The following is a 23,209-nucleotide window of genomic DNA, read 5'->3' as shown; positions in this document are numbered from 1 at the left end:
TCACGGTGGGGTAGCTCAGGGTCATGAGCGCTAGTTTAGAAAGGCTAAGTTGCCCAAGCCCGGCAACGCACGGATGCCGGGCCGACAAAAAGTGGGGCCATCTTCTCAACGGGCGCCTTTGCCCCACTAAAAAGTCTCTGTCCCACCTCTCAAACCCCCAAATCCCGAATGGAGCTGGAATTTGGGGGCCCTCAAACTCGAAGCTGGTGGTGCTCTGCGTCCGACAACAATAACCCTCTCACGACTCACGACGGCAACTCGTACCGTGATCTGCTGCAATGGCTGGCGTGTCCGACAAAGCCCGCTTCTATCTGGAGCGCGCAGCGCCAGAGCTGCGCGAGTTTGAGGACAAGGAAATCTTCTCCAAGGCATGTCTCGCCAGGCCCTTGTCCAATTCTCCAGAGAAAGACAGAAAAAAATGCCTTAGAGCCAGGAGGTTCAACCAACTAACTTGCCGGCGGCAAAATAGGATGAGATCCGATCCCTCGTCAACAAGCGGTCCGAATACGAACACCTGGTCCTCGGGCCACGCACCAAGCCGACAGACTTCCTGACCTACGTCGAATGGGAGCAGTCACTGGACCGGCTGCGGGCGAAGCGGTGCCGGCGGCTCAAGGTGCGGTCGTCGAGCTCCAACGCCAGCCAGGCGCGCACGTTTGGCATCTTTGAGCGCGGCGTCACCAAGCACCCGGGCTGCGTGCCGCTGTGGAGGGCCTACCTCGACTTCGCGGCCCAGATCAAGGCCACCAAGCGGTGGCGGCGCATCGTCACGCGCGCCATCCGGCTGCACCCCACCGACGTCGGGCTGTGGACGTTGGCAGGCCGGCGCGCGGCGCGGAACGGCGACATGGAGCGCGCGCGCGGCCACTTCCTGCGCGGCTGCCGCTTCTGCACGGCCGGGCCGGCGCTGTGGGTCGAGTACGCGCGGTGCGAGATGGAGTGGCTGGCGCGAATCGAGGCCAAGAAGAACGGCGGCGGCCGGAAGGGCGGTGGCGGCCCTGCGGTCAACGTGATGGAGGCGATCAAGGCCACCGAGGCGGGCGAGCAGGACGGCGACCACATCGCCTTTGATGACGACAGCGACGAAGAGGGTGACGGTGACGACGTGCTGATGCTGCCAGACCCGGACGCGGAGGAGGAGGGCGCCATGGTGAAGGCGAAGCCCAAGGTCTTTGACGAGGAGGCCACCAGGAAGCTCGAGCAGAGCCCGGCGCTGAGCGGCGCCATCCCAATGGCCATCTTCGACATTGCGAAGAAGCAGCGCTTCTTCGGCGCGGCGGCAGCTGAGGAGTTCTTTGACATGTTTGCGACCTTTGACCGCGTCTCGTCGCAGGGCAAGATCGTCCAGCACGTCCTCAGCACCATGGAGGAGCTGTTCCCGGCGAGCCCGTGCACGTGCAGCTGCGAGATCCGGCAGCCGCTCATCGGCGTCGACGTGCACACCCCGGCCTTCCCACAGGCCGTGCGTGAGTCTCTGTCGAGGCTCAAGGCCGGCCTCCGCAAGACGACGGACAAGAAGGCCCTGGCGCGCAAGCTGGTGGCGTGGCTCGAGACGACCTTCGCGGTCGCGGATCTCGACCCCGCCATCCAGACCGTGCTGGAGCACACTAAGAAGTCGCTGGAGGAGTTGCTCAGTTGATACCCTCGTTATTTGCAGATCTATGCTAGCTATAATACAATATAAAATATGGACATTGCTCAACACGCTATTACTTGCCCTACTTTGCCCGCGCCCTCAAAAGGGACCACTCCAAGAAGTCTACGTGATATTACAATTACAGAGCTGTACAGACGCGGCGCAACCGTGAATTTATTTACCCGTTATAGGTATTTATTTTCCTGCCACTTTGTCCTTGGCGACACCAATGATGTATTGCCACTCTTCAGCCGTGACCTTGCTCACGCTAAGCCGCGTCTGCTTGAGCATCTGCATGTTCGCGAGCGGCTTGCCGGCCTCGCCCATTTCTCGCAATTCCTTGAGCCCGATGGGCACGACGAACTTGCTGCGGAACTCGACGTGCACAACGCTCCATTTCGGGTCCGCCGGGTCCGACTTGGCGTCGTAATATGGCTGCTTGGGATCGTGGGCGGTTACTTTGAGAGGCGGACGGTCAGTAGGGGGTCTTCATATGTAGGGTGCTAGTCTGCCCATTTTATGAAGTGTATGCCTTGTGGCCAAGAGATAGACCGAAGCATTGCGAGTTACTGCAATGGAATATAAAATCCAAAGCGTAGGGCATTGCCGCCGCGTGAACACTCCAACAAGCTATGCAGCCGACTGTCGTGGTGAGATCAGAAAGAAAAACAAAGAACTTACAGTCAGGCGTGTGTTCTTTCACAATCTCCATGACGCCTACAATGCCCGGCTCCTTGCAGTTGGAGTGGTAGAAGAAAGCTAGGTCGCCCTTCTTCATAGCGCGCAGGTTGTTGCGAGCCGGATACGATCGGATGCCTAGACAAGGCGGGCGAGAGTTGAGTATTAATTAGATTCGCTTGTCAAGTCGGAATTCGTGAAGCAACCTACCATCCCAGGGCTCAGGCTTCTTCTTAGCCGCGAGGTCGTCTATGGAGAACCGCACGTCGATGCCCTTCTCGATCCGCGACTCGGGCTCGGCTTTCATCAGCCAGAAGTTCTTACCATCTGATGACTTGGGCGCCGCAGCTAGGGCAGCCGTCTTAGCCTTGGCTACAGGAGCTTTAACTGCTGCGGTAGCTTTAGCTACAGTAAGTTTCGCCTTAGTCGAGGGCGCCTGCCTACCCAAGCGCGTCCTCTTTGCCTGTGGTTCAGACTTGGCTTCGGATTCGGCCTCGGGTTCAGACTCGCACTCAGACTCAAATTCGGCCTCAGGCTCAGATTCGGCCTGAGGTTCAGATTCAGTCTCGTCAGGGTCTGCTTTCTTGTTTTTCTATAGAAAATTCTTAGGTATTGGCTTTTTTTTTTGTCACGGAAGGTTGAAGTGCGGACAAAGGCAGAATGTGGGTAATGGGCAGAACCAGCAGAACTGTTTCGAAGTGCTGTTTGACGAGGGATAAGGTACCTCTAAAGTATCTTTCTGAGCAGACTTCCGAATTGTTATTTTATTTGCTTCGGCGACGACCGGCTTTTTGGGTTTTGCTGCTGCGGGTGATGGGCCAGCAGCCCTTTTCACTGGCTTGGACGCTGTTTTCACCGGCGTCGCGTCTTCTTGCGCGGCGGGTGCTGACGCCAAACTGTTCCGCAGCGAGCGCCGTGGTGCTGACTTTGGCTCGGCCCCTGCTGTCGACTTCCTTTTCGGCATGATAAATGCCACAAGACTAGCGGTATATACTTAATGGTTGGAAAATTGGGAACGCTATTGGGTAAGTAGCCAAGTCTGCTCAATTCAGGGAGAGATTTCGTATGATGGCTGCTTTTTCGCTTCGCAAGGGAAGAGCGTGCTTGCTATGGCCGTATTTTGTATTCGCTGATTGAAATTTCGGGCTAGGTGACCGACCCCCCGTCGAAACTAGCACAGTGTTGAGCGTGAGACAACTGGAATCGTTTGCCCGCGAAATCCAGGTATAACAGGCACTGTAAAGCTAATACACACTGTGTACGTGTGTTGCCCTTTCCTGTTCTTCTAGTCTCTGAGAGAATTCCATCCAAACAGTAATACGGAGCAAGTATATCAAGATGTATAGATCGTCACTGCCATTACTTAGAGCCAAGCCGATCAATATCTTTGTCTGTCGGTTTGTCAAGGCGCAAAAGTTGCTCGACTCCCCTGACAAGCAAACCACCCTACTAGACTTTGCGAGGTGAGAGAGCTGGGCCGGAATTGCGGCGACTTACTACGGGCCGTACTAATGCGCCGGGGTATCGGCAAGTGCCACCAGGTGAGGGGAAACCCGCCCGGACAAGCAGGGAAGCGAAAACGGGATGAATGTCGCGCGGATGCCGTTAGGCTAGCAAAGGAACCATTGTTTGCAGCACATGGAACAGGAATAATCTAGTAGAGGGGGGACTGGCGCAGCAATTACGTCTCGTCCAATGGCGGTTCTGTTCTTCCAGACTGCAGGACGGATTGAGTCGAAAATGATCTCGAAAACGTCCAAAAGCACCGGAGGGGTTGCATTTGGGGGCAGGAGCCCAATCTCGGGTGCGAAGGTTGTGGCTTCTCAGTGTGCGAACTTGATGACTAGTCATCGTGGTACCAAGAAAAGGCAAACAACTCAAAATGTAAGTCAGGCGACCATCTCTTTAGCACGATATCTGGGTATCCTCGGGGCCTATCCAGGCTCTTTATGGCGCTCTCCATGAGGCACTTTACGTATTTATCTATATGAGGAAGGCGTGTGGGTTTATTAAGACAGGAACTTGTTTAGGTTGGTTCAAATCCATCAATCTCGTCATAACAGACGAACCATAATGCCAACTTGAGAGACGAGATTGCGAAAAAGGTCTGCTGTTTGTGCATTTTCGCAGGGGTACGGTCGACGTGTGTCCTGCACGGCAGGTCTCATGCATCATGTAGGTATGGGCGCTGTGGATGACGCTTTGTACTGTACTTGGTCAGATGGATTGGCAGCATAGAGACTCCCACGCCGTAAAGCTTCTTGTTTTATCTACAATAAATGGGTATCGACGGACAATCTAAAAAGAAAATTGAGCTGTTAGCATGTTTGTGGCGGTTTTAATGGCCCAATAATCGCTCTTCTGGGTGCAGAAATAAAAGGCTCCTAAATCATATTGGGGTAGTACTACCTACTGTACAGGTGAACCGACACAGAGCAGAGAGCCTGATTTATTGGCCGTGATAGATAGCAGAAGTGAATCCGGATAATTCTTACCTGGTGCTCCACTAATAAAGCAGCGGCAGAGCTCGGCGTGACGACCGACGTGGGAGTATCTGACGTGTCTGGAGACGGATGTGACAATGGGCATGTCGGTGATCCCATGGGGTCGGGCCGCCTGGGTAGTTCGAGGCAGCGATACGGAAAGAATGGCTTTTGCCCTCTCGGAAAAGACGGCAAAAGAAACGAAGTATATGCAAAGGGGATGCGAATTCCACCGGCCTTGGGTTTCTGTTTCGGGCGATTCCATGAATGAGGCGTTGAAAGGCGCAAAGGTTTGGCGGCGGCCTGGTTTTCCCCAGTTCCCCAGGACGCTTTGATTGCAAGGCGGATCTGCAACCGCGTGAACATTATGTTTCAGCCAATTCATTTCTTCATCGCTGCCGCTGGTGACTTCTGTGGTGTGCTAGGAAATGCTAGCGCACAGGAATTCGGTGTCGGCCATGTAGATAGCACTTCACTTGCATTGTAGCTGTAGAGTCAGAAACTGAGATGGCTCGGGGGGTGCGGCGGAGTCAATGAGTCCTAACCGGCCCCTCCTCAAGCCTCCGCATCCCATCGCCATCCCCACTCTGGTCCCCATGCTGCACTCCCAGCTATCCTGGGGGATGTGGCTGTCCTTTCGAGGGTGCTTGCCGGACAGGAACGCAAAGAAGGCAATAAGACACACACATGCACGGCACATCAGAAGAGGAGACGAGCCATTACGAAATAGAGCCGAGTTTACGGGGGAGGGGATGGGAGGGGCGGAGGAGAAATCCACCCCCAATTTTTCACAGGCGTCGAGCGAGCGGCCGTGAGCGGCGCTCGTCGAATGGAAACACCAACGGCAACACAGATGTGGCAACGAGCAGGGGTCCAAAAAGATTGGCAAAGCCGGCTCCGGGGATCAGTCAACGCGCAGGACGGCTTCAGGACGAGGGGGCCTATCAGCAGCTGGCGCCACAGATCACCCATTAAAGGCTGGACGTCTAGTCTACAGCAGGTTGTGGTATCGGGTCGCGAGACACGACAGATCTGCCAGGCAGGGAGCGACACTGCAGCTATTTCGGTCAGTCAAAGCTCGACTAGAGTTAAACAAGCTCGAAGACGAGGGAATTTGGAACTCCAAATTTCCACAGCAATCAGCAGTCTCGTCGCAAGTCGAGCTGGGAAAACAACCCAGCAAGAAGAAAGGAGACTGCCCTGGTTACTTGTTCCATGGCTGGGATAGGAAAGGGCAAAGTTTGTAATGGTGTACAGAAGTGAAGCCGTCAGGCGAGGCACGGAACCCCGGCCGGTGGACAAGGCATCTTTGTGACGCTGGACATGCGGAAGCTTATCCGTTTTTATGGATGTGGACATGTACAGGAGGGATGGGGACATGTAGAGGTATGTATGTACATACATACAGGAGGCAATGAGGACAAGGCTTGAATAGCCCTCATCAGAGGGGCTGGGCCGAGCGACGCTTTCTTGACCCGTCATTTCCTGAGCCCGCGAGATCCTGCTTCCGCGAAATCGTCGTCGTTTTCTCCTACGTCTCAGGTCCTCGCTGTGCCTCGAGCTTTCCAATAAGCGATTCTAGCGCCTCGGAGCCGGGAGTTTAAGAATGAGGCACTTCAGGGTTGCAGCCCATCTGCTGAGGTGCGTTTGACTTTGGTAGGTTGCTAGCTTTTGGAATGGGTGGGCGGGCAGATGCAAAATGCCTGGCGGGCGGAGAATTTTAGTGCCGCCTGTAAAAGTGACTTCGCTGCTGGAGGCCGTTCACATTAAATGGCCCAACTGCCCACCTCCCCCGTCGATTCTTTCCCCTTTACATCCTTCTATCCTTCACTCTCGGTCGCTTTCTTTCCCTTCCCCCTTTCTCAGCCTTCAGATTCCATTGTTGTTGTTCCTGTCGGGCTCTCAAACTGCCGGCACTAGCACCCTCTAAGTCGCTCCTGTCCCAGAAGCGGCCCAGGGGGTGTTAGTGCAAACAGTCCTCAGGGTCTTCCAGCACTCAAGATGGAAGCGACTGCTAAAGAACACGGCCGTCTCGAACAGCGACCGAGAGGAGAATCTCAATTTCGGACTGCGCACTGAAAATGTCGCAGAGGTCACTGACTTGAGTTTTCTTCCGGCATTTGGCATGAGGGCGGCGGCGGTGCCTGGGCTGCTGAGCTCATGTCGCGGCTCGTTCCCGGCGAATGTGGGCGACAAGGGTGTCCTCCAGATGGGCGCACCCAGGTTTATCACCCAGCAGCCAGTCCATGATGACATAACGCGCCACCAATGATACGTATTCCATACGATTACGTCCTTCCAAAGTACCCAGGACGAAAGCCGAAAAGCCACGCAAGTCCCCAAATCGCCGTCAAGTCAATCCATGCGATTTCAACATTCCGTTTGCACCCGGTTCAAACCTCGCACCGCCAAGACCGCAGCTAGAATGGGTGGCAGACTCAATCCATTTCCGGCTGGCAGTTCAGATCCCGTGGTGATTTGACGATTTCGGGGTGGGGCAATCCAGCGGGAACGACGGGGGGCAGTTGCAGCGGTCAAGCGACCGACTCGCGCAAATCTGCAGGCGCACCTAGAGCCCTGGAACGACCCGTGCTAGGTCCCCGAGGTCTGCTTGAGTCTTTGGCCCGGCCACCACCATTATCTTCGACTTTGTGGGTTTGTCGCCCTAGTGCGTCAACATAACCTCGGATTGAAATGGCAACTTCGGCGACCTTCTAGGAGTAGCGGTATTCGGTTGTCGACTTACCTCCTCAGAAGCCACTTCTCGAGGCCAATGACAGAGTCCCGCACACCAATGCACTACCAACGCCAATCACATAGGATCGCCCGCTCCTCGATCCCACGAAGAAAGGCCTGGATGATTCGATATTCAAGTCACTCAGCTCTATCCGTCAGGTCTATCTGACTACGCCGTGGAGAAATCCCAACAAACGCAATGCAGAGGTATTCCGTACCCAGGCATTGTCGGACCTCGGGCGACCAAAACACTCTCGGATGGCTTGACTTTGATCATAATGAGAGCTCGGGACCATGTTGGCTTCATGGAGTCCCTTCTTTCCCTGTCACAAAGGACAACCAGACGGGATGACCGATAGAGGGCAGCCAGATAGGCGCAACCCCGGAAACCTACCAGATACCGCGAGCCGTCATCCGCTCAGGACTCACGGCTGGTCTGAGCGGCTCGATTTTGAACAGACATCGTCGATAGATCCGATATCCGAACAACGACGCTGCATCCCAGCAGTGCAGAACCAAAGGAAACCATCACAACTTCGCGATCATCGGCTACTGGTTTTCCATCTTGGAAAGAGGTTGTGAATTCGCCAACCCAAGATGGCTCCGCAGCCACCCTGCAGACGACAAGATGGGCTTGCCAAGCACACCCTTTCACCATTCTGGCGCTAAGCTACTAAACCCAACAGAGTTCTGTGCAACCGGCTTAACTATGTTTCGGCCAACATGATAAATGAACTGCCTGCTACTGCCAATTTAGGGATTCCGCATCATCCCTTAAACACTGGAAAGCAGGCTCTCTCAATAATAGCATCTGAGAATGGTTGCCTGGCTCATTGGCTGTAGATTCCCCAACCGCATCGACGGGTGGGTCACAGCTTGGCCGAGACTCGAGGCCCGTGCTCTTGTCCTCGTCTCCTTGGTAGCGGTGGACTTTCAGGAAGCGGAATCTTGAGCCTCGTACGAGGTACCTGTCTAGTAGTGCTTTGATTGGTTTGATTTGCGCCGTGTGACCCACTGGGCTAAACCTAATTCGGGCGGATGATTTGGCCCGGCTGAAAAGCAACCAGCTCACATGAGTGCTCTGCTCGCTCGAAGCACACTGGACAGGACACACCATCCGACAAGCAACGCGCTCGGTACGGAGGTAAGACCTGCCCTTTCATTCCTCCATTTTCCCACCTTATCCACCCCGGCCCTCCGATTAGGTTCCCATATATACTCAGTCTCGTGATTTCCGACGCTCGAGCTGCACGGTTCGATGCTGTCGGTGTTGCGCGAGCACTGATTGTTGGCTGGACCTTGGACGTGCTGGGCTGGACATTGCCCGCGAAAATTTCTCGCGGCTCACTCCACGCTGCCTAGGCTGCCTGCTCGCATCCCCCCGTCGGCCAGCCCCGACCTTAGCCCTCGGAGTACGTCAACCTTAGCCTGTCGCATCCACTCACTCGCTCTCGCTGTCGCTGCTAGGCATTTGTTGGCTTGCTTGCGCGCATGCTGAGCTGCTATTCTGTATTGCACCTGTATCCCACGCGGCGCAAGTGTGCTGTTGCGTGCAGTCGCAATCGCCCAGGGCGCATTCCACTTTGTTTCCGCCCCAATTTCCCACCTCCGCAGCGCCTAGTCCTGGTTCGGTTCTACTGTTGCTCGCTTCGGGAGTGGACCCAACCCCCCCCGATCGCACAGCGCGCACCAGCCAGAAACACTCTGCCCCGTTGACCCATTGCACTGCACATTTGCCTCTGCCTACCTAACACACCGCGACGCGACTGCTCCATCGCGACAAGCCTCTGCCGTGTTACTGCCCATCTCCATCTTGTCGGATCCCGTGTCTACAGACCATGCTCGGCATTTTTTTTGTTGTCGCTGACGGTATCGCAAGGAATTAACCTGATGGGTTCGACCATTGCCACTGCCGCCCTCGCTTCCCGACCGACATGAGCTCCTGGATCAACGAGGCCGCTGTCCAGAATCACAATGGCAACGGCTTCCCTCACATCAACGACCACTCTGCTGTCCCCGGAGCCATGATGGACCCTTCCGCGTACATGGGCAATCCCGCCCAGTTCAATCCGCAATTCGCGAACCCGCAGCAGATAGTAATGAACAATGGCTCCATGCGCAATGCCTCGCCTTCGTTCCCGAACCCAATGTATCAGACGAACCCCGTCATCCCATCGAAGCGGCCTCGCCCGCGCGAGGACAGCTTGGGGCAGTCGCCGCGACAGGCGCCTGGTATGTTGCCGACCTCGCGCGCCGACACTCCTCAGCAGTCACCCTTCTCGGGTTTCCCGCAGCCGGGGATGCAGCCACAGTCCTCCGGCCAGCCTTCCCCCTATCCTCATCTCCAAACGAATGGCTCCGCGAATGCGACGCCTTCGCCCATCATGAGCAACCAAATGCGACCTGGGAGCGTTCCTCAAAGAGTCTCGACAACCTCTCCTCACCCGTTTTCGCCCGCGACACAACAATTCCCCCAGGCATCCCCAATTCCATCCGATCATGGCGGCACGCCGCAACCCTTCATGCAACAGAATAGCTTCCAGCCCAACTTCAACCCCCAGTTCGCGCAAGCGCAATCGCCCGCGCGGCCGTCACCGACTCCAAACGCAATGGGCGGACAGATGATGGCGCAGCAAATGGGTCAGATGCCTCAGCAGATGCAGTTACAAGGTCAAATCCCGCAAATGCCGGGCCAGATGCCAAATCAAATGGGCCAGCTACACAACCAAATGGCAGGTCAGATGCAGAATCCCATCTTCCCCCAACAAATGCCACAGGCTCGGAACACGATAGACCAGCAAAGAGCGATGTACCAGATGCAGCTCCAGCAGCAGCAAGCTCAGCGGAGTGGGATGCAAATACAGCATATGGGTCCACAAAACATGATGCATCCGCAAGCTAGTCCAAACCAAGCGCAATCTCAAGCACAGGCACAAGCGCAAGCCCAGGCGCAAGCACACGCTCAGGCGCAAGCTCAGGTGCACAGGAACATGATGGCTCCAAGGCAAGGCATGCCTAATGGCCAGATGCCACCGGGAGCGATGAGGCAGCAGCCAGGTCTTCCTCAGCAACAGCAGCAACATCAGCAACAGCAGCAACAGCAACATCCGAAGCAACCGCACCAGCCGCAACAACAGCCGCAGCAGCAGCCGATGGGTAGGATGCCAGCACCGGACCAATTCATGAAGAATCTTACAATGTTCATGAATTCGAAAAATATGCCTCTAGACTTGAATCCGATTGTCGAAGGGCGTCCAGTTCACCTGATGAACCTCTTCCAGGTCGTGTATCACAAGTTTGGCGGTTATCGCAACATCTCGCAGTCTAATAACTGGCCTCAAGCTTCACATGCGCTAGGATTTCCACCACAGCAGTTCCACTCGGCTCCCCAGCAGCTGAAAAATATATACGAGCACAATATCCTGAGGTTTGAGGAGGTGTGGTCGTCACAACAGAAGGTTCGATTGCAGCAGCAAGGGGGAATTCCAAACGCGCCAAATGTACAACCTGGAACTCCCAAGGCTATGCCACCCGGACCAATGCAGACCTCGCACATGATGCAGCCGGGGCAGCCGCCGCAACAGCTCCAGCAAGGTCCGATGCAATCTCCTGTCAAGCCACCCGGCCCACCGCAAGGCATGAACGGGTTCCCCGGTCCGCAACATCATCCTGGCCAGCATCCGATGAACTCAGTGCATAGTCATCGGAACAGCGTCTCGAGGAGCGTGCAGCCGACGCCCACGGCCGAGGAATTCCCATTGGCCTCTCCGGCGCAGAGCAAAGCAGGGTCCATGTCCCTACCCGGTTCTGCTCATCCTGAAAGCCACGGAATGCAGGATGAAGGGATGGCCTCCATGCAGTTCCCGGCACCATTCGCAACCGACGCGGAAGAATATATGCCTTGCTCGAGGGAGCTCACAACATTTGGCGGCGTGGATTTGGTCGCAACTGTGAAAACCGCCGATGATCTGTTGAAGTATAAGCCGGACGTTCCTGCTCCCATAGATTTGGGCAACGTCGACGTACACGCCCTGAACAAGAGTATTCAGAGCGGCATACACGGTGAGGTTCGACTTGCCTTGGATACTTTGGCATCCTTGACCTGCATCGAGTCTTACCATGGCATCTCGATTCCGCAAATCGATCTCCGGCTATGCGACGACCTAGTTGACTCTCTGGTCGAGTGTGCTGAGGAGCAAGCAGATCAGCTTGCTGAAAACTCGGAGGAGGCATCGAATGAGGTCACTATTCCTCTTTACGAGGACGTCATTCGTGCATGCCGGTCCGAGAGGTTCGCATTGCGAAACGTGCCGCTATTTGGTTCTCAAGCGTACGAGCTCGACCGGGCTGTCGACCGACTAATATGTATCACCACCATTCTCCGAAATCTTTCTTGCCGCGAAGACAACCAGCAGTGCCTCGCGGAGGACACCGTCATCAAATTCATCTGCGTGGTGATAAGATATCTTGGCACCCGGGAGATGCTTCTTAGGACCCAGGTGAACACGTTGGATTTGATGAAAGATCTGGTCATTCTGCTCTCGAATATCACCAGCAGAGTGGAGATTCCGGGTCGAGAACAGGCTTTCTGTCTTCTCCAGTTTTTGCTAGCCTTTGCGCCGTCCCCGATTCCAACACTCTCCAGCGACAAACTGTACTTTGCATCATACGATCCGGCTCTTCATCCTTACCTCCCTCACGCCGTCGACTCGCTGGCGAAGCTGTTAGCAAGGGATGAGCCGAATCGGACATTCTACAAGGCGATATTTGCTTCCGATATTGCAATCACGGCAATCCCGCCCGGCGAACTCCTTACTCGAGCCTTTGCACTTGCCATCTCACCGATCCCCGACCATTCTCGCGACGCTCGGCCTTCGAACCTACCTTCATTGGTTGAGGCGCGGAAGCCTTTCCTGATGCAAGGTCTCCTTGCTGCCGACATAATAGCTGCTCTAGCACCTGGATTCGAAAGTGGTGTAACGCGCGCGTGGCTTGCGTCAGGCAACGGCTTTGCCCAAAACCTCTTTCTCCTCGTTCGCCAACTCAGCGCTCAGTTTGAGGGTCAGCCTACCAGGTCCGGAGGTGGACAGCATAGGAACCATGCCAAGAAGGATTTGGAGCTTGTGTACATTGTGGGACTTGCCGTGAGCACTTTGAAACGGCTGAGCGAGAAAGCGCGGGATCCGAACAATCCTACAGGGGAGAGTAGCATACCACCCAATGTCCTCCCTGGCAGAGACAGTCTTCTGGGCGCGCTACAGATGCAGGCGCAGGAATGGAGCAAAGGAATGTTGGCCGACTTGGTGGCGTATGCTGGCCTTGAAGATTGAGCAGATGGTTCTTTCCTAAAATCTAGCTTGCAATCTTTGTCTTGACAGGCCGTGGGGGGGTCAACGTGGCCCGAGGTCGACGAGGTTGAAACAAGGCAGATCACCAAGTTGCATTGTCCCGTGATGAATTTCTGGAGTCGAGAATTGAAAGAAGGACACGCAAATGTTCACGGTCTGCTCGTTGCGGGCTTTTCATTTTTACGGTTATGGGGCGACGGGAAATTTAAGGATAAGCGCGTTTGTCATAAAGTAGCGGTTCTACTTGCAGGGGCGCATTGGCAGGCGGGTTAGCTTAGTATAGTTCTTTTTCTTCATTTTTTTGCATCTAGTGTTCGAATAGCATGGGGTTTGAAACTGTTGCGTTACATTTGCATCTTGAAGACTGTTGGTAGTCAACCGTGATGACCGCAGTGATGACCGCCATGATGGTTTAGTTACGACCACAGTGGAAGGTCAATTCTGTTTCGTGCTTGCGTATAGGACAGCATATGCGTGCATTAGAGAGTTTGCAACTTGCAAAGTTGCTAGTGGGCATATAATACATTTTGGCTCTGAACTTGGCTCTGAAGTTCACGCCATCTCTTTCTCTACTTTACATATAAGACCTAAGATGTGGCGTCGTTGCCCGGGCTTAGTTTAATGGAGGCAAAACTGCTACAGTAAGGCGTAATATTGCATCGTACACGAACAGACACGAACCGCCTCATGTTCAGGGAAGCCAATGCCCCATTCCCCTCACGTTGGAATACAGATAATGGTGGCGCTGTCGTTTGTCGTCGTCCTCACTCTTATATTGCCATTTCTCATCTCTAGGTGATTCGTTGGATATGTGAAATGCTTATAGGTTTTGCAATTCAACACCCTTTGGACTCGAGGAACTTGCATATCACCTCTTTGTGGGCCCCCTGTTGTTGGACAAGCTGGTCAGCAACATATCCTAGCAGGCAATGTGAATCGCCATGGGGCCTCATGGGGCCTCGTAACTGAGATCGAAAGGGGCGGGAGAGAGAATTACCCAGACGACAACTTTCCCCGACACGTTCTTGTATGTGACGCGCTTGGGTTCGAGCTTCAAGAGCTCTATCAGGTCCGTCTTCAAGGCCATCGGGTCCCCGCCAACTTTCCTAATCTCCGTCACGAAGGTGTTGAGACGGTTCTTTCTCTCCTGGTATACCTGCAGGTTGCCCGACGCCGTCCTGAACACCCTGTACGGCGGCTTCTCGATTTCGGCGACGGGGGCAACAGAGTTTGCTAGCGCCTCCTCTTTCAGCCTCTTTGCGAGGGCGTGCTGTGCTGCCAGGACCGCCGGGTCCGCGGGCTCGGCCATTGCCCACATCGACTGTGCCTTTGTCTTCATCGCTGGAGAAAGCCTCGGGGGGGTCTTTATTGTGGGAGCGCGGAATGTTGTGAGACATCTAGTGGTAGAGGCTGTCGTCAATAGCGGCAGGGCGACGAGACGCCGAGCGGGGGTAGCCGCCCGCTGGAGGGTAGTCGGACGCAGCATGGCTCCTGCAGGTGGGCGACAGGCCGCGGGTCGGGAATTATCTTTGACGCGCAAGGCAATTCGCGGCGCAACAGTTGGACATCGAACGTGGACCGGCAAGCTCACTGTCCTACAGCACCTATCAAGCCCAAACGTCGATTAGAAAAAATTCGGCTGTCGGCAGAACTATCTGCCGCACCCCACGCTGCCTCCCCCGGCCAGGGTACATTGGTACGTGTACCTAGGTCACCGCCCGCTTTGTTGGTGGTGGATCCACACTGTGCGCAGCGTGCCAAATCGCATTTTCCATTTTTTGACCCCACCAAAGATTGAAAAGGATACCCTCACGCAAATTCGGGCCGTTGAAGTGTGTGCAAGTTGGGCTTCTCTTTCTTCCCTCCCCTCCGCATCCAAGCTCCGACTTCCACGCTCGATCGGTCCGGCCGCATTCTTGCTCTCCGTCGTCGAATCTCGTCCACTTCGCACTCCAAAAGCAATTTATCCTTTCCGTCGACGAGCTCGTATCACCACCACACCGCAATCATGGCCTCCGACGCGCAACCTGCCTCCAATGGCGAGGTTTCGATTGACAGCTACGACCTGATGCCCAAGCTGGCCGCGAACCTCGACCGCCACATGGTCTTTCCCCTCCTCGAGTTTACCGCCAGCCAGCTTGTCGACGAGGAGTCAAATGTCGTGAAGGATGAGAAGAAGATGCGCGAGATCACGCAGGCCAAGTTCGAGCTGCTGAAGAAGACGGACATGACCGACTACGTGGCCAACTTATACTGCGAGCTCGAGGGCCTTAAGGAGCCGCCGGTCGAGTTTGCCGACAAGAAGCAGAAGGTCTTCAGCCAGCTGGAGAAGTACGAGCAGGAGACGGCCAAGATCACAGAGCTTTTGCAGCGGGACGACGTGATTAATAACCTGCGGAGCGACAAAGTTGCCAACTTGGAGTTCCTCAAGCGTGAGCACGAGGTGAGTTGTTTGTCTGGGAAGCTGACGTATTTCGGCCGCCGAGTTGGTCGTTAACCAAGTCATTTTCCCCTCTGCGCTAGGTCACAATCGAGATGGTCGACGCACTCTACGATTTTGGCAACCTGCAATACAGCTGCGGCAACTACGCCGACGCGTCCGAGGTGCTGCACCGGTTCCGCGTGCTTTCCACAGACAACGACAAGGTTGCGTATGCGACATGGGGCAGACTGGCGTGCGAGACTCTCACCATGAACTGGGAGTCGGCCATGGAGGAAGTGCAGAAGGTGCGCGAGAGCATCGACTCGAGGCTGGCCAACAACCCGCTCGCCCAGCTGGAGCACCGTACTGCGCTCATTCACTGGGCGCTCTTCCCGCTCTTCAACTTCGAGAAGGCGCGCGAGCCCATCCTCGAACTCTTCTTCAACGCCGGCTTCATCAACACGATTCAGGCGAACTGCCCCTGGATCCTGCGCTACCTCGCCGTCGCCGTCATAACAGGCCGCGGCCGGTCTAAGAACCAGGGCATCCAGCAGAAGCAGATGAAGGATATCGTTCGCATCGTCAAGCAGGAGTCGTACGAGTACCAGGACCCAGTGACCCGGTTCGTGCACGCCCTGTGCGTCGACTTCGACTTTGAGGAGGCGCAGCACCAGCTGGTACTGGCTGAGGAGGTCCTCCGCCGCGATTTCTTCCTGCTTGGCACTGCCGACGACTTTGTCGACGCCGCCCGGCATCTGATCTTCGAGAGCTACTGCAAGATCCACTCGCGTATCACGCTTAAGGACCTGAGCGCCCGGCTGGGCCTGAACAAGGATGACGCAGAGAAGTGGATCGTCAACCTTATACGCGACACCAGGCTCGACGCCAAGATTGACTACCAGGAGGGCACAGTCGTTATGAACCACCCCCCGAGCTCCGTGTACCAGCAGGTGATAGAACGGACCAAGGGCGGCTTCTTCCGCACCCAGGTTCTGAGTGCAGCGGTTGCCAGATAGTCGTGAGAACAATCCAACTAAAAAGACACAAATAGACACTGCATCATTGCGGGTCAACTGCACGAGGCTAGTGCGGGTAACTGTGGTGCAGGGTACAAGCCCAGACGAAGACGCAGGCCGGGGTCACTGACGGATCCGCGAAGCCTGACTTCGTGAGACTTTTGGTTGTATCGCGACATGCGGAGAGAAGGAGCGTGAAAGCATAGGCAGTGGTGGTGGGCGTTTTCGTCATGACTCAACCAAACTGCCAAAGCAGCGTTGAATGCGATGTAATATACCTCCTCAAGAGCGCATGAAAATGGTTAACGGCTCATTTTTCCTCGATGAAGGCAAACTAGGGCCCTCTTATCAGTTGAGCATCGGCGAGGGTTGGTTATCGTTGGCTTTGAGTCTTGCTGCATGGTAGCTCAGTTAATTGAGAATTCCGAGACGATTGTTATGTCAGAACATTGCCGGCTTGTGATGTTCTTCGTCCCTTGGTCTCGGTGATACGTCATTGTTGGATTCACCAGGGTACCGGCACTAGAATCGACAGGGGTGACTGCACGCCGAAAACTGATGGTTCAAGTGATAGATTGTGTATGTATATATATTCTTCCTCTAGCTTTCTAGCAGTGCCAGAAAGCCCCCCCTTTTTATACTACTACTATTGTGGTGGCGAAATAGGTCGCGAAGTAGGTCGCGAAGTAGGCTGCAAATCCTTTGCCTAGCTCCTTCCAGGCCCACGTTCCAACAGTCATACTCCGTCCAGGAACTGTGATCTTGTCCTTGACAATGTAGGTGGTTACTTCTACCTATTGAAAGTTTCTCCTTCCTGTTTTATGCCAATAAGATTAAATGTGTTAAATCCAATGTCAGATGATGAAAGTCGCGAATTTGCCGATGCCGATGCCAAGATAAACTCATCAGTCATGGGCTTCATTTATATTCATCAAAGTAATTAGGGGACCAAGTTGGTAATATGACTGGCCAAAACCAGGATGCCCTCAAATAATAGGACGAACATGTAACTGAGATTTGCCAAACATATTTCAACAAGTAAAATCAACGAGTCATGCTCAGTATATTTCACCGGATCCTGAATCATAACCCCTGTAGTCCAGTAAGCTTGAAACTTGGGGAGAAGAATTTTCTTTTCAGATTCAAGATTAAAGCACACAAAACTAGTCGGGAGTCCAACGGATGAATCACTTCAGTTGTTCACAACAAAGAAACCCCACCATGACCAAAAGGCTGTCACAACTCACCTGTTGTTCACATAAATGAGAATAAACAACAATGGCTATCCTGTCAAGGTTGGTATATAGCCTAGATAAAATCGCTTTTTGCGCGCCACGTTATATTCGGATGTCAGGTCCTGACTCTTCGGGCCCACCTCCCCGTAAGTAATGAACAGAGTTGCTCTTGTATGAACACAAGCACGGGTTTGAACAGTCTGCCGGTGTGCTCGTGACCACCATTACTAACCTGCCCGAGAGTCTTCAAGCTCCAACTCCGTCATCCTGCCGCCTCACAGAACTTGAAGGAAGTAGCTGCAGGTGCGGTAATTTCATTTGATATTACCCTGGGCAGGAATCAAGGCAAATAGCAAACTGCGTCGCGGGATGCTTACAATGGCTGGCGAGCAGCAGCAGCAGCCAGGCCTCCTTGTAGGCTTCGAGCTCGAGTTTATGATCGCCACCGGAAGCGAGGACCACTACCCGGACGACCTCCGATGGTGGTTTAACAATGCCCACACAGAAGAACCCACCCTCCTCAGCAAGGAGTTCGATTCGTCTCCCTGGGCCGGTGATGTCCCCGCCGCGGTGCAGGCCAAGGTGGCGGACATCGTCACGGGGCAGGGGCTCTTCTTCCAGAACGACACGAGCGCGTCGCTGCGCGAGCGCGACGTGGCCGAGCAGATGCAGGCTGCGGGCATCGCGCCGACGGCCCACGTCGACTGGAAGCACCAGGGCTACTCGCTGACGACGGACAACACCATCAAGCCGAGCCGCGCGCAGGAGGGTGAGGAGTGGCTGGGCGTAGAGCTTCGCAGCCGCGCCATGCCAGCCAACAACACGACCGAGCTCGACGGCGTGTGCCGCGGCCTACGCGCCGCCCTACGCACCCAGCTCAGCCCGTCGTGCGCCCTACACGTCACCGTGTCGCGCGCCCAGCCAGTCGGCCTCGACCTTCTAGCCGCCAAGAAGGCCCTCGCCCTCGTCTAGCTGCTCGAGCAGCCGCTGCTGTTCGCCCTGTGCGCACCCCACCGCCGCCGGGCAGATGCTATTTACTGCCGCCCAGCCACGGTCGCGAGCAAGCTGGCTCGGCCTACGGGCTATGAGCCGGCAGCGACCGTGACGGCGGAACTTTCCGGGTGCCGGCTGCTACCCAAAATAATGAAGAACAAGACGATACTGCCGCCAACACCGCCGCCGGAACCGGCTGCGCCTACTATATCTACTGCTACCCCTTTAAACATGACAACATCTACCGACGCGGCTACTACAGCAACCGCCACCGCAACGGATCACTACAAAGATAACAAAGACGACAACGCCAACAAAGTGAAGAACAACCCCGTCCCCGAGGACAGCACAGTCGACCTCTCCTTCTCCGCCCACATCCCGCTGGACATCCCCCTCACGCCCCTCCAGCGACAACAACTCCACACGCTGTGGCGCGCTCCCTCGCCAAAAGCCCTAGCTCGGCTACTCGCCGGCGACTTTGGGTTCCGCACGGCGGTGGCGGCCAAGACGGGCTTGGGCGCGGGGTGCGCGTGCGCGCTCGAGTTCCGCATGCTGGAGGCGACGCTGGACCCGGGGGTCGCGCGGCGGTGGGTGCGGCTGTGTGTTGCGGTCGTCGCCGCGGGGTGTGGTGATCTGGAGGGGTTTGTGGGAGTGTTGCGCGCTGTCGCGGTTAGGGTCAATGGCGATGGTGATTGTGATGGGGGTGGTGGTTGTGGGAAAAGGGGAAGGGAAAGAGTTTGTTGGGGCTTGTTGAGGGTGTTGGGTGTTGGGGAGGAGGACGCGAGGTTTTGGGCTAGGAGGGTGTTGGTTTTGCAGGGGATGGATGAGGATGGGGATGGGGATGATGTGGATGAATTGCGGTTTATTCCGACCTTGGAGGATGAGGAGGAGGTTGGTGTTTGGTTGTGAGGTGACGGCGTTGTATACCTCGGGTAAGGAGTTAGGTGTTTAGTTGTCTGGGTAGGTAATTAGGTGGCTTGGCTGAGGTATAAGTGAGTGATGGTTATTTGACAGCAATCACGAGAATTGTTGTGGCACATATATCTACTTTAGTTATTGGCTCACGATGAAGACGAATTCACGACGCCTTTCTTTGTTCCCTGACATTGACAGGATTCTTTTATTCTATGCGAACTGTAATTATTGATTCTCTAAACTAGAATGACACCCTGGTCATGAATCCTTACTATTCCCCCAGCAATAATCTATGAGAAAAGCGAAATGTAGAAAAGCGAAATGTCTCATCATTCTCAGGAACACCGATATCACGCGACACAAACACTCTTGAAAAGTGTGAAGTAATCTGAGAGCCTTGAATAGCCGTATGAGAGCCTTGACTAGCCGGGTGAGAATAAGGTGTTTTTTAATTAGTATCGTGATGGCGAATTGGAACTCAGGGGCGCCTCACAATTCCATCAGCCCCTCTTGGCGGGCAAACAGGGACGCCTTGGCCGGGCGTCCTGCTCATGTTGCCGTTCGGAGATAGCCGTCTCTTATCTTTCCCTGCAGTGTGCCCAGAGCGCCGCATCTGCAGCCCTTGACACCGCCGCCCCCTTCTCGTCCCACGCGCATCTGCCTGGGAGCGGCGGGTTCTAGGCCGCCCGCCCACCAAACCAGAGCCTTTCTTCGCTCTTCAACCATATTTTCCCCTGAAACAAGTCTCAATTGCTCAGCTTGACTGTTTGAGAGAATCACCCGAGACGCCTTTCTTTTATTTGGTTTGAGCAGCCGATAAAGCGGACGTGTTCCGTCGCTTTGGGCCCATTTGCTCCGAGACCACGCGCAGCCTCGCCCGATTTTGGGGCTGTGCACCATGGGCGACATTCGGCCACGGTCCCGAGACGAGTTCAGGGATGCCATCCTCTGCGCGCTGCCGCCTGAGGCCGAGGCCGTGCTCGACCTGTTCGACTGCTTCTGGGACGACGACGGCGATGTGTACGGAAAAGCCACTAACGACCCCAACGACTACCGCACCGGCCGTATCGGCCAGGACAACGTCGTGCTGTGCATCACGGGCGTGGGCAAGGCGAAAGCTGCCACTGCAATCTCGTCCCTCAAGTGGAGCTACACCCAAGTGCAGCGCGCCTTTGTCGTGGGCATCTGCGGCGGTGTTCCCAGGCCCAAGCCGCACGACACCGGCGCCGAGATACTGCTCGGTGATGTCATCATCAGTAGCGCCGTGGTCCAATCCGACTTCGGGAGCCGCTGGGGCGGCGACTGTTTCGAGATCAAGACGTCGAACCAAGACCGGCTCGGCAAGGCGGACGCGAGTGTCAGCGCCCAGCTGCGATCGCTGGGCATCCCTCAGAACAAAGACAGGCTGGAGGAGCGCGCAGCTCGGTTCCTGAGTGAGCTGCAGGAGAGGCGTCCGAGGCGGTACGACTACCCGGGCACGGCTTTGGACAGGCTGTATCCTTCAACCTATCGCCACCGCCATCGCAGGATGGGCCCTTGTAAGTGTACCGATCGGCAGCCATGCGCGACTGCCGCGGCGGCAACCTGCCACACGGTCGGCTGCGAGGAGAGCGAGATCACCACATCGAGGCCACGACTCGCGCAGAAGCGCCGACTCGAGGGAGAAGGTGAAACTCTCGAGGCCCAGGCCCCGGTAGTGCACATCGGCAGCATCGCTTCCGGCGACACGGTCATGAAGTCGGCCGAGGTTCGCGACCAGATCGCCCGGGACCTCGATGTCATTGGCTTCGAGATGGAAGCCGTCGGTGTCTGGGACCAGCAAAACGTGGCGTGCGTTGTGGTGAAAGGGGTTTGCGACTACGCCGATTGCCACAAGAACGATATATGGCAGCGCTTTGCATCGGCCGCCGCGGCATCTGTCATGAAGGGCATGCTGAAGTATCGCGTGCGGGCGGACGAGACGCCGCCTCTATCGATCATCGATGGTGAGACAGAGCTCTTCATGTGATTTCAGAGGGAAGACATGAAAAGTAATTACCGAATCTTGCTTACCATTACACCAACAGAACATCGGGCATCACGCCAACTGCAAAACATGGTCTACCAAAACGAAATTGCGGTAGCCATGGCGAGGCTAGAAGGGGAAAACCGAATGCTCCATCATACAGTGGCGATGCTGCAGGACAATATCTCTGCCATGATCCACGCCCAGCCGGGCCTGCAGTCGAGGCTAGTGCCGCAGCTCTCGGACCAATCTGTGCGGGTTGTCGATGCTCGTGCAGAATGCATGATTGTGCACTTGGGGACCATCACGTCGAAAGAGGTTGGCTTGTTGATCAAATTCAGGCCCGAGAGAGAAGAGCTAACCATGGACACAGGCATTCATGTTTATTCTGAAAGACCGATTTCAGGACATAGGCTGCGGCAAGATAGAGAGGCAAGAGTGGTTTCTCGAAGACCAGGATACCGGACGTGCCGTCGACTTTTCGAGGCCATGGAGCTCGATCATGAAGGTGAGTCTGCAAGATGGAACTGAGATGACAGGAATCTGACAAAGATTGCAGCCCGGGAGAGTGTTGAACATGAGCATGGTGTTCAGACGACGCAGCTCACTGCCCGCTCAGCAATGCCCTTCGTGCCAGTTCACAAACCCAGGACGCACGACTGACGAAATCACATGGTTAGTCTTCTCACAATAACTCTTGCTAGTTGCCCGTTGCACTTTAGTAACATCGCATGCATCACAGCTCCAGATGCAGACTCACCTATCGCCGGGCCGAGGAAGTCCAAGACATCGAGGTTCAGAAGGATGACGTGACAACGTCGCTCATTCCCACGTCGGGGCGGAGAAGGAACGCATCTATACGTAATAAAGGCACCCCAGAACCTCGATACCCAGCAGTCCCACGGCCCAGACCACCCAGCACTCCCAAGCCCGCCGATGAAGAGATTGGCAGCTACAAGCGTGTCCAGCTCATCGACACCATCTTCCGAATTCACCCTTCGGGAGCCATCATCCGGAAAGGGGTACAGCTGACGATGCAGGACTTCCAAGACGCCGAGATTCTGGCCGCACACCTGTCCAACATCTACGGCTTGCCGGAACAGGACTGCCTGGACGCCCTGGACGAGCTCGAAGCCGAGCTCTCGGCCCTAAGAGAGCAGCCTGAGGCGGACAACAGGCCGGACCGACACGCAAGCAAATTTGCGACGAGGCCTACACCGAGGCAAAAGCGGCGGTCATCAACATCAGGTGCCCGACCGATGAACAAGATCAGACGGGGCTCGTCTCGGCCCACCGGCTCGGGCTCGTCTCCCACGCAAAACCCCCCCTCCTCGGCGGGGCTGGACGAGTACGAGTACAAACCCAGGGGCGACCTTGACGAACTCAAATTGTACGACGACGCCCTGATCACCGAGGCAAACGCTGCCGCTCTCGCCCATGACTCCGAGGATGCTCACCTGCCGCCGAACCCTCCACAGCCTAGCGAAACGCCAGCGAGTACCAGTGCTTTCCGCCAGCGGATGGCAGAAAAGGGGCTGCAGCTCGTGACGCAGGCGGCAGCTTCCACGGAGACAGGAACCGCAAGAGCAGACACCAACCACCACAACATCACCACCGCAGCCACGAGCCCAGACGGCAACAGAGCAACACAGCCGCGCCGGTCGCCGCGCCGCCTCTTCTCGGCGCAGATGATGAGCTCGCGGGAGCCGCACCGGCTGTTTCTGTGGTACTGCGTAAGTTCT

General features: G+C 55.6%; 7 protein-coding genes across 7 annotated transcripts; 5 read left to right on the top strand and 2 right to left on the bottom strand.

Moving 5' to 3' along the window:
• Positions 1-162: 162 nt before the first annotated feature.
• B0T26DRAFT_714859 (U3 small nucleolar RNA-associated protein 6-domain-containing protein) lies at positions 163-1,687 on the top strand. The gene is made up of 2 exons (XM_060442215.1): positions 163-368; positions 470-1,687. Exons 1-2 carry the CDS (start codon positions 279-281, stop codon positions 1,637-1,639), a joined length of 1,260 nt encoding a protein of 419 aa, XP_060293966.1. The 5' UTR covers positions 163-278; the 3' UTR covers positions 1,640-1,687.
• Positions 1,688-3,477, bottom strand: B0T26DRAFT_714854 (PUA-like domain-containing protein). Its single transcript, XM_060442214.1, has 5 exons — positions 3,039-3,477; positions 2,759-2,906; positions 2,525-2,704; positions 2,318-2,452; positions 1,688-2,094 (listed from the first exon to the last, which is right to left on the bottom strand). The coding sequence occupies exons 1-5, from the start codon at positions 3,276-3,278 to the stop codon at positions 1,832-1,834; spliced, it is 966 nt and encodes a 321-aa protein (XP_060293965.1). The 5' UTR covers positions 3,279-3,477; the 3' UTR covers positions 1,688-1,831.
• A 5,990-nt stretch (positions 3,478-9,467) lies between these two features.
• B0T26DRAFT_752853 (uncharacterized protein) lies at positions 9,468-12,863 on the top strand (the record flags this gene model as incomplete). Its single annotated transcript, XM_060445589.1, has 1 exon — positions 9,468-12,863. One exon carries the CDS (start codon positions 9,468-9,470, stop codon positions 12,861-12,863), a length of 3,396 nt encoding a protein of 1,131 aa, XP_060293964.1.
• A 404-nt stretch (positions 12,864-13,267) lies between these two features.
• B0T26DRAFT_714841 (mitochondrial large subunit ribosomal protein-domain-containing protein) lies at positions 13,268-14,533 on the bottom strand. The gene is made up of 2 exons (XM_060442213.1): positions 13,879-14,533; positions 13,268-13,768 (listed from the first exon to the last, which is right to left on the bottom strand). The coding sequence occupies exons 1-2, from the start codon at positions 14,365-14,367 to the stop codon at positions 13,718-13,720; spliced, it is 540 nt and encodes a 179-aa protein (XP_060293963.1). The 5' UTR covers positions 14,368-14,533; the 3' UTR covers positions 13,268-13,717.
• A 99-nt stretch (positions 14,534-14,632) lies between these two features.
• B0T26DRAFT_714839 (eukaryotic translation initiation factor 3 subunit 6) lies at positions 14,633-16,766 on the top strand. Its single transcript, XM_060442212.1, has 2 exons — positions 14,633-15,324; positions 15,405-16,766. Exons 1-2 carry the CDS (start codon positions 14,890-14,892, stop codon positions 16,317-16,319), a joined length of 1,350 nt encoding a protein of 449 aa, XP_060293962.1. The 5' UTR covers positions 14,633-14,889; the 3' UTR covers positions 16,320-16,766.
• Positions 16,767-17,597: 831 nt separating this feature from the next.
• B0T26DRAFT_803666 (uncharacterized protein) lies at positions 17,598-18,526 on the top strand (the record flags this gene model as incomplete). Its single annotated transcript, XM_060447100.1, has 4 exons — positions 17,598-17,618; positions 17,674-17,700; positions 17,739-17,760; positions 17,892-18,526. 4 exons carry the CDS (start codon positions 17,598-17,600, stop codon positions 18,524-18,526), a joined length of 705 nt encoding a protein of 234 aa, XP_060293961.1.
• A 1,423-nt stretch (positions 18,527-19,949) lies between these two features.
• B0T26DRAFT_342406 (nucleoside phosphorylase domain-containing protein) lies at positions 19,950-22,170 on the top strand. Its single transcript, XM_060434487.1, has 3 exons — positions 19,950-21,447; positions 21,529-21,975; positions 22,027-22,170. Exons 1-3 carry the CDS (start codon positions 20,361-20,363, stop codon positions 22,128-22,130), a joined length of 1,638 nt encoding a protein of 545 aa, XP_060293960.1. The 5' UTR covers positions 19,950-20,360; the 3' UTR covers positions 22,131-22,170.
• The last annotated feature ends 1,039 nt before the right edge of the window (positions 22,171-23,209 follow it).

This window comes from Lasiosphaeria miniovina (assembly GCF_030549165.1).
Source record: "Lasiosphaeria miniovina strain SMH2392-1A chromosome Unknown B0T26scaffold_5, whole genome shotgun sequence".
Classification (NCBI taxonomy): domain Eukaryota; kingdom Fungi; phylum Ascomycota; class Sordariomycetes; order Sordariales; family Lasiosphaeriaceae; genus Lasiosphaeria; species Lasiosphaeria miniovina.
This window is presented reverse-complemented; position numbering and strand designations above follow the sequence as displayed.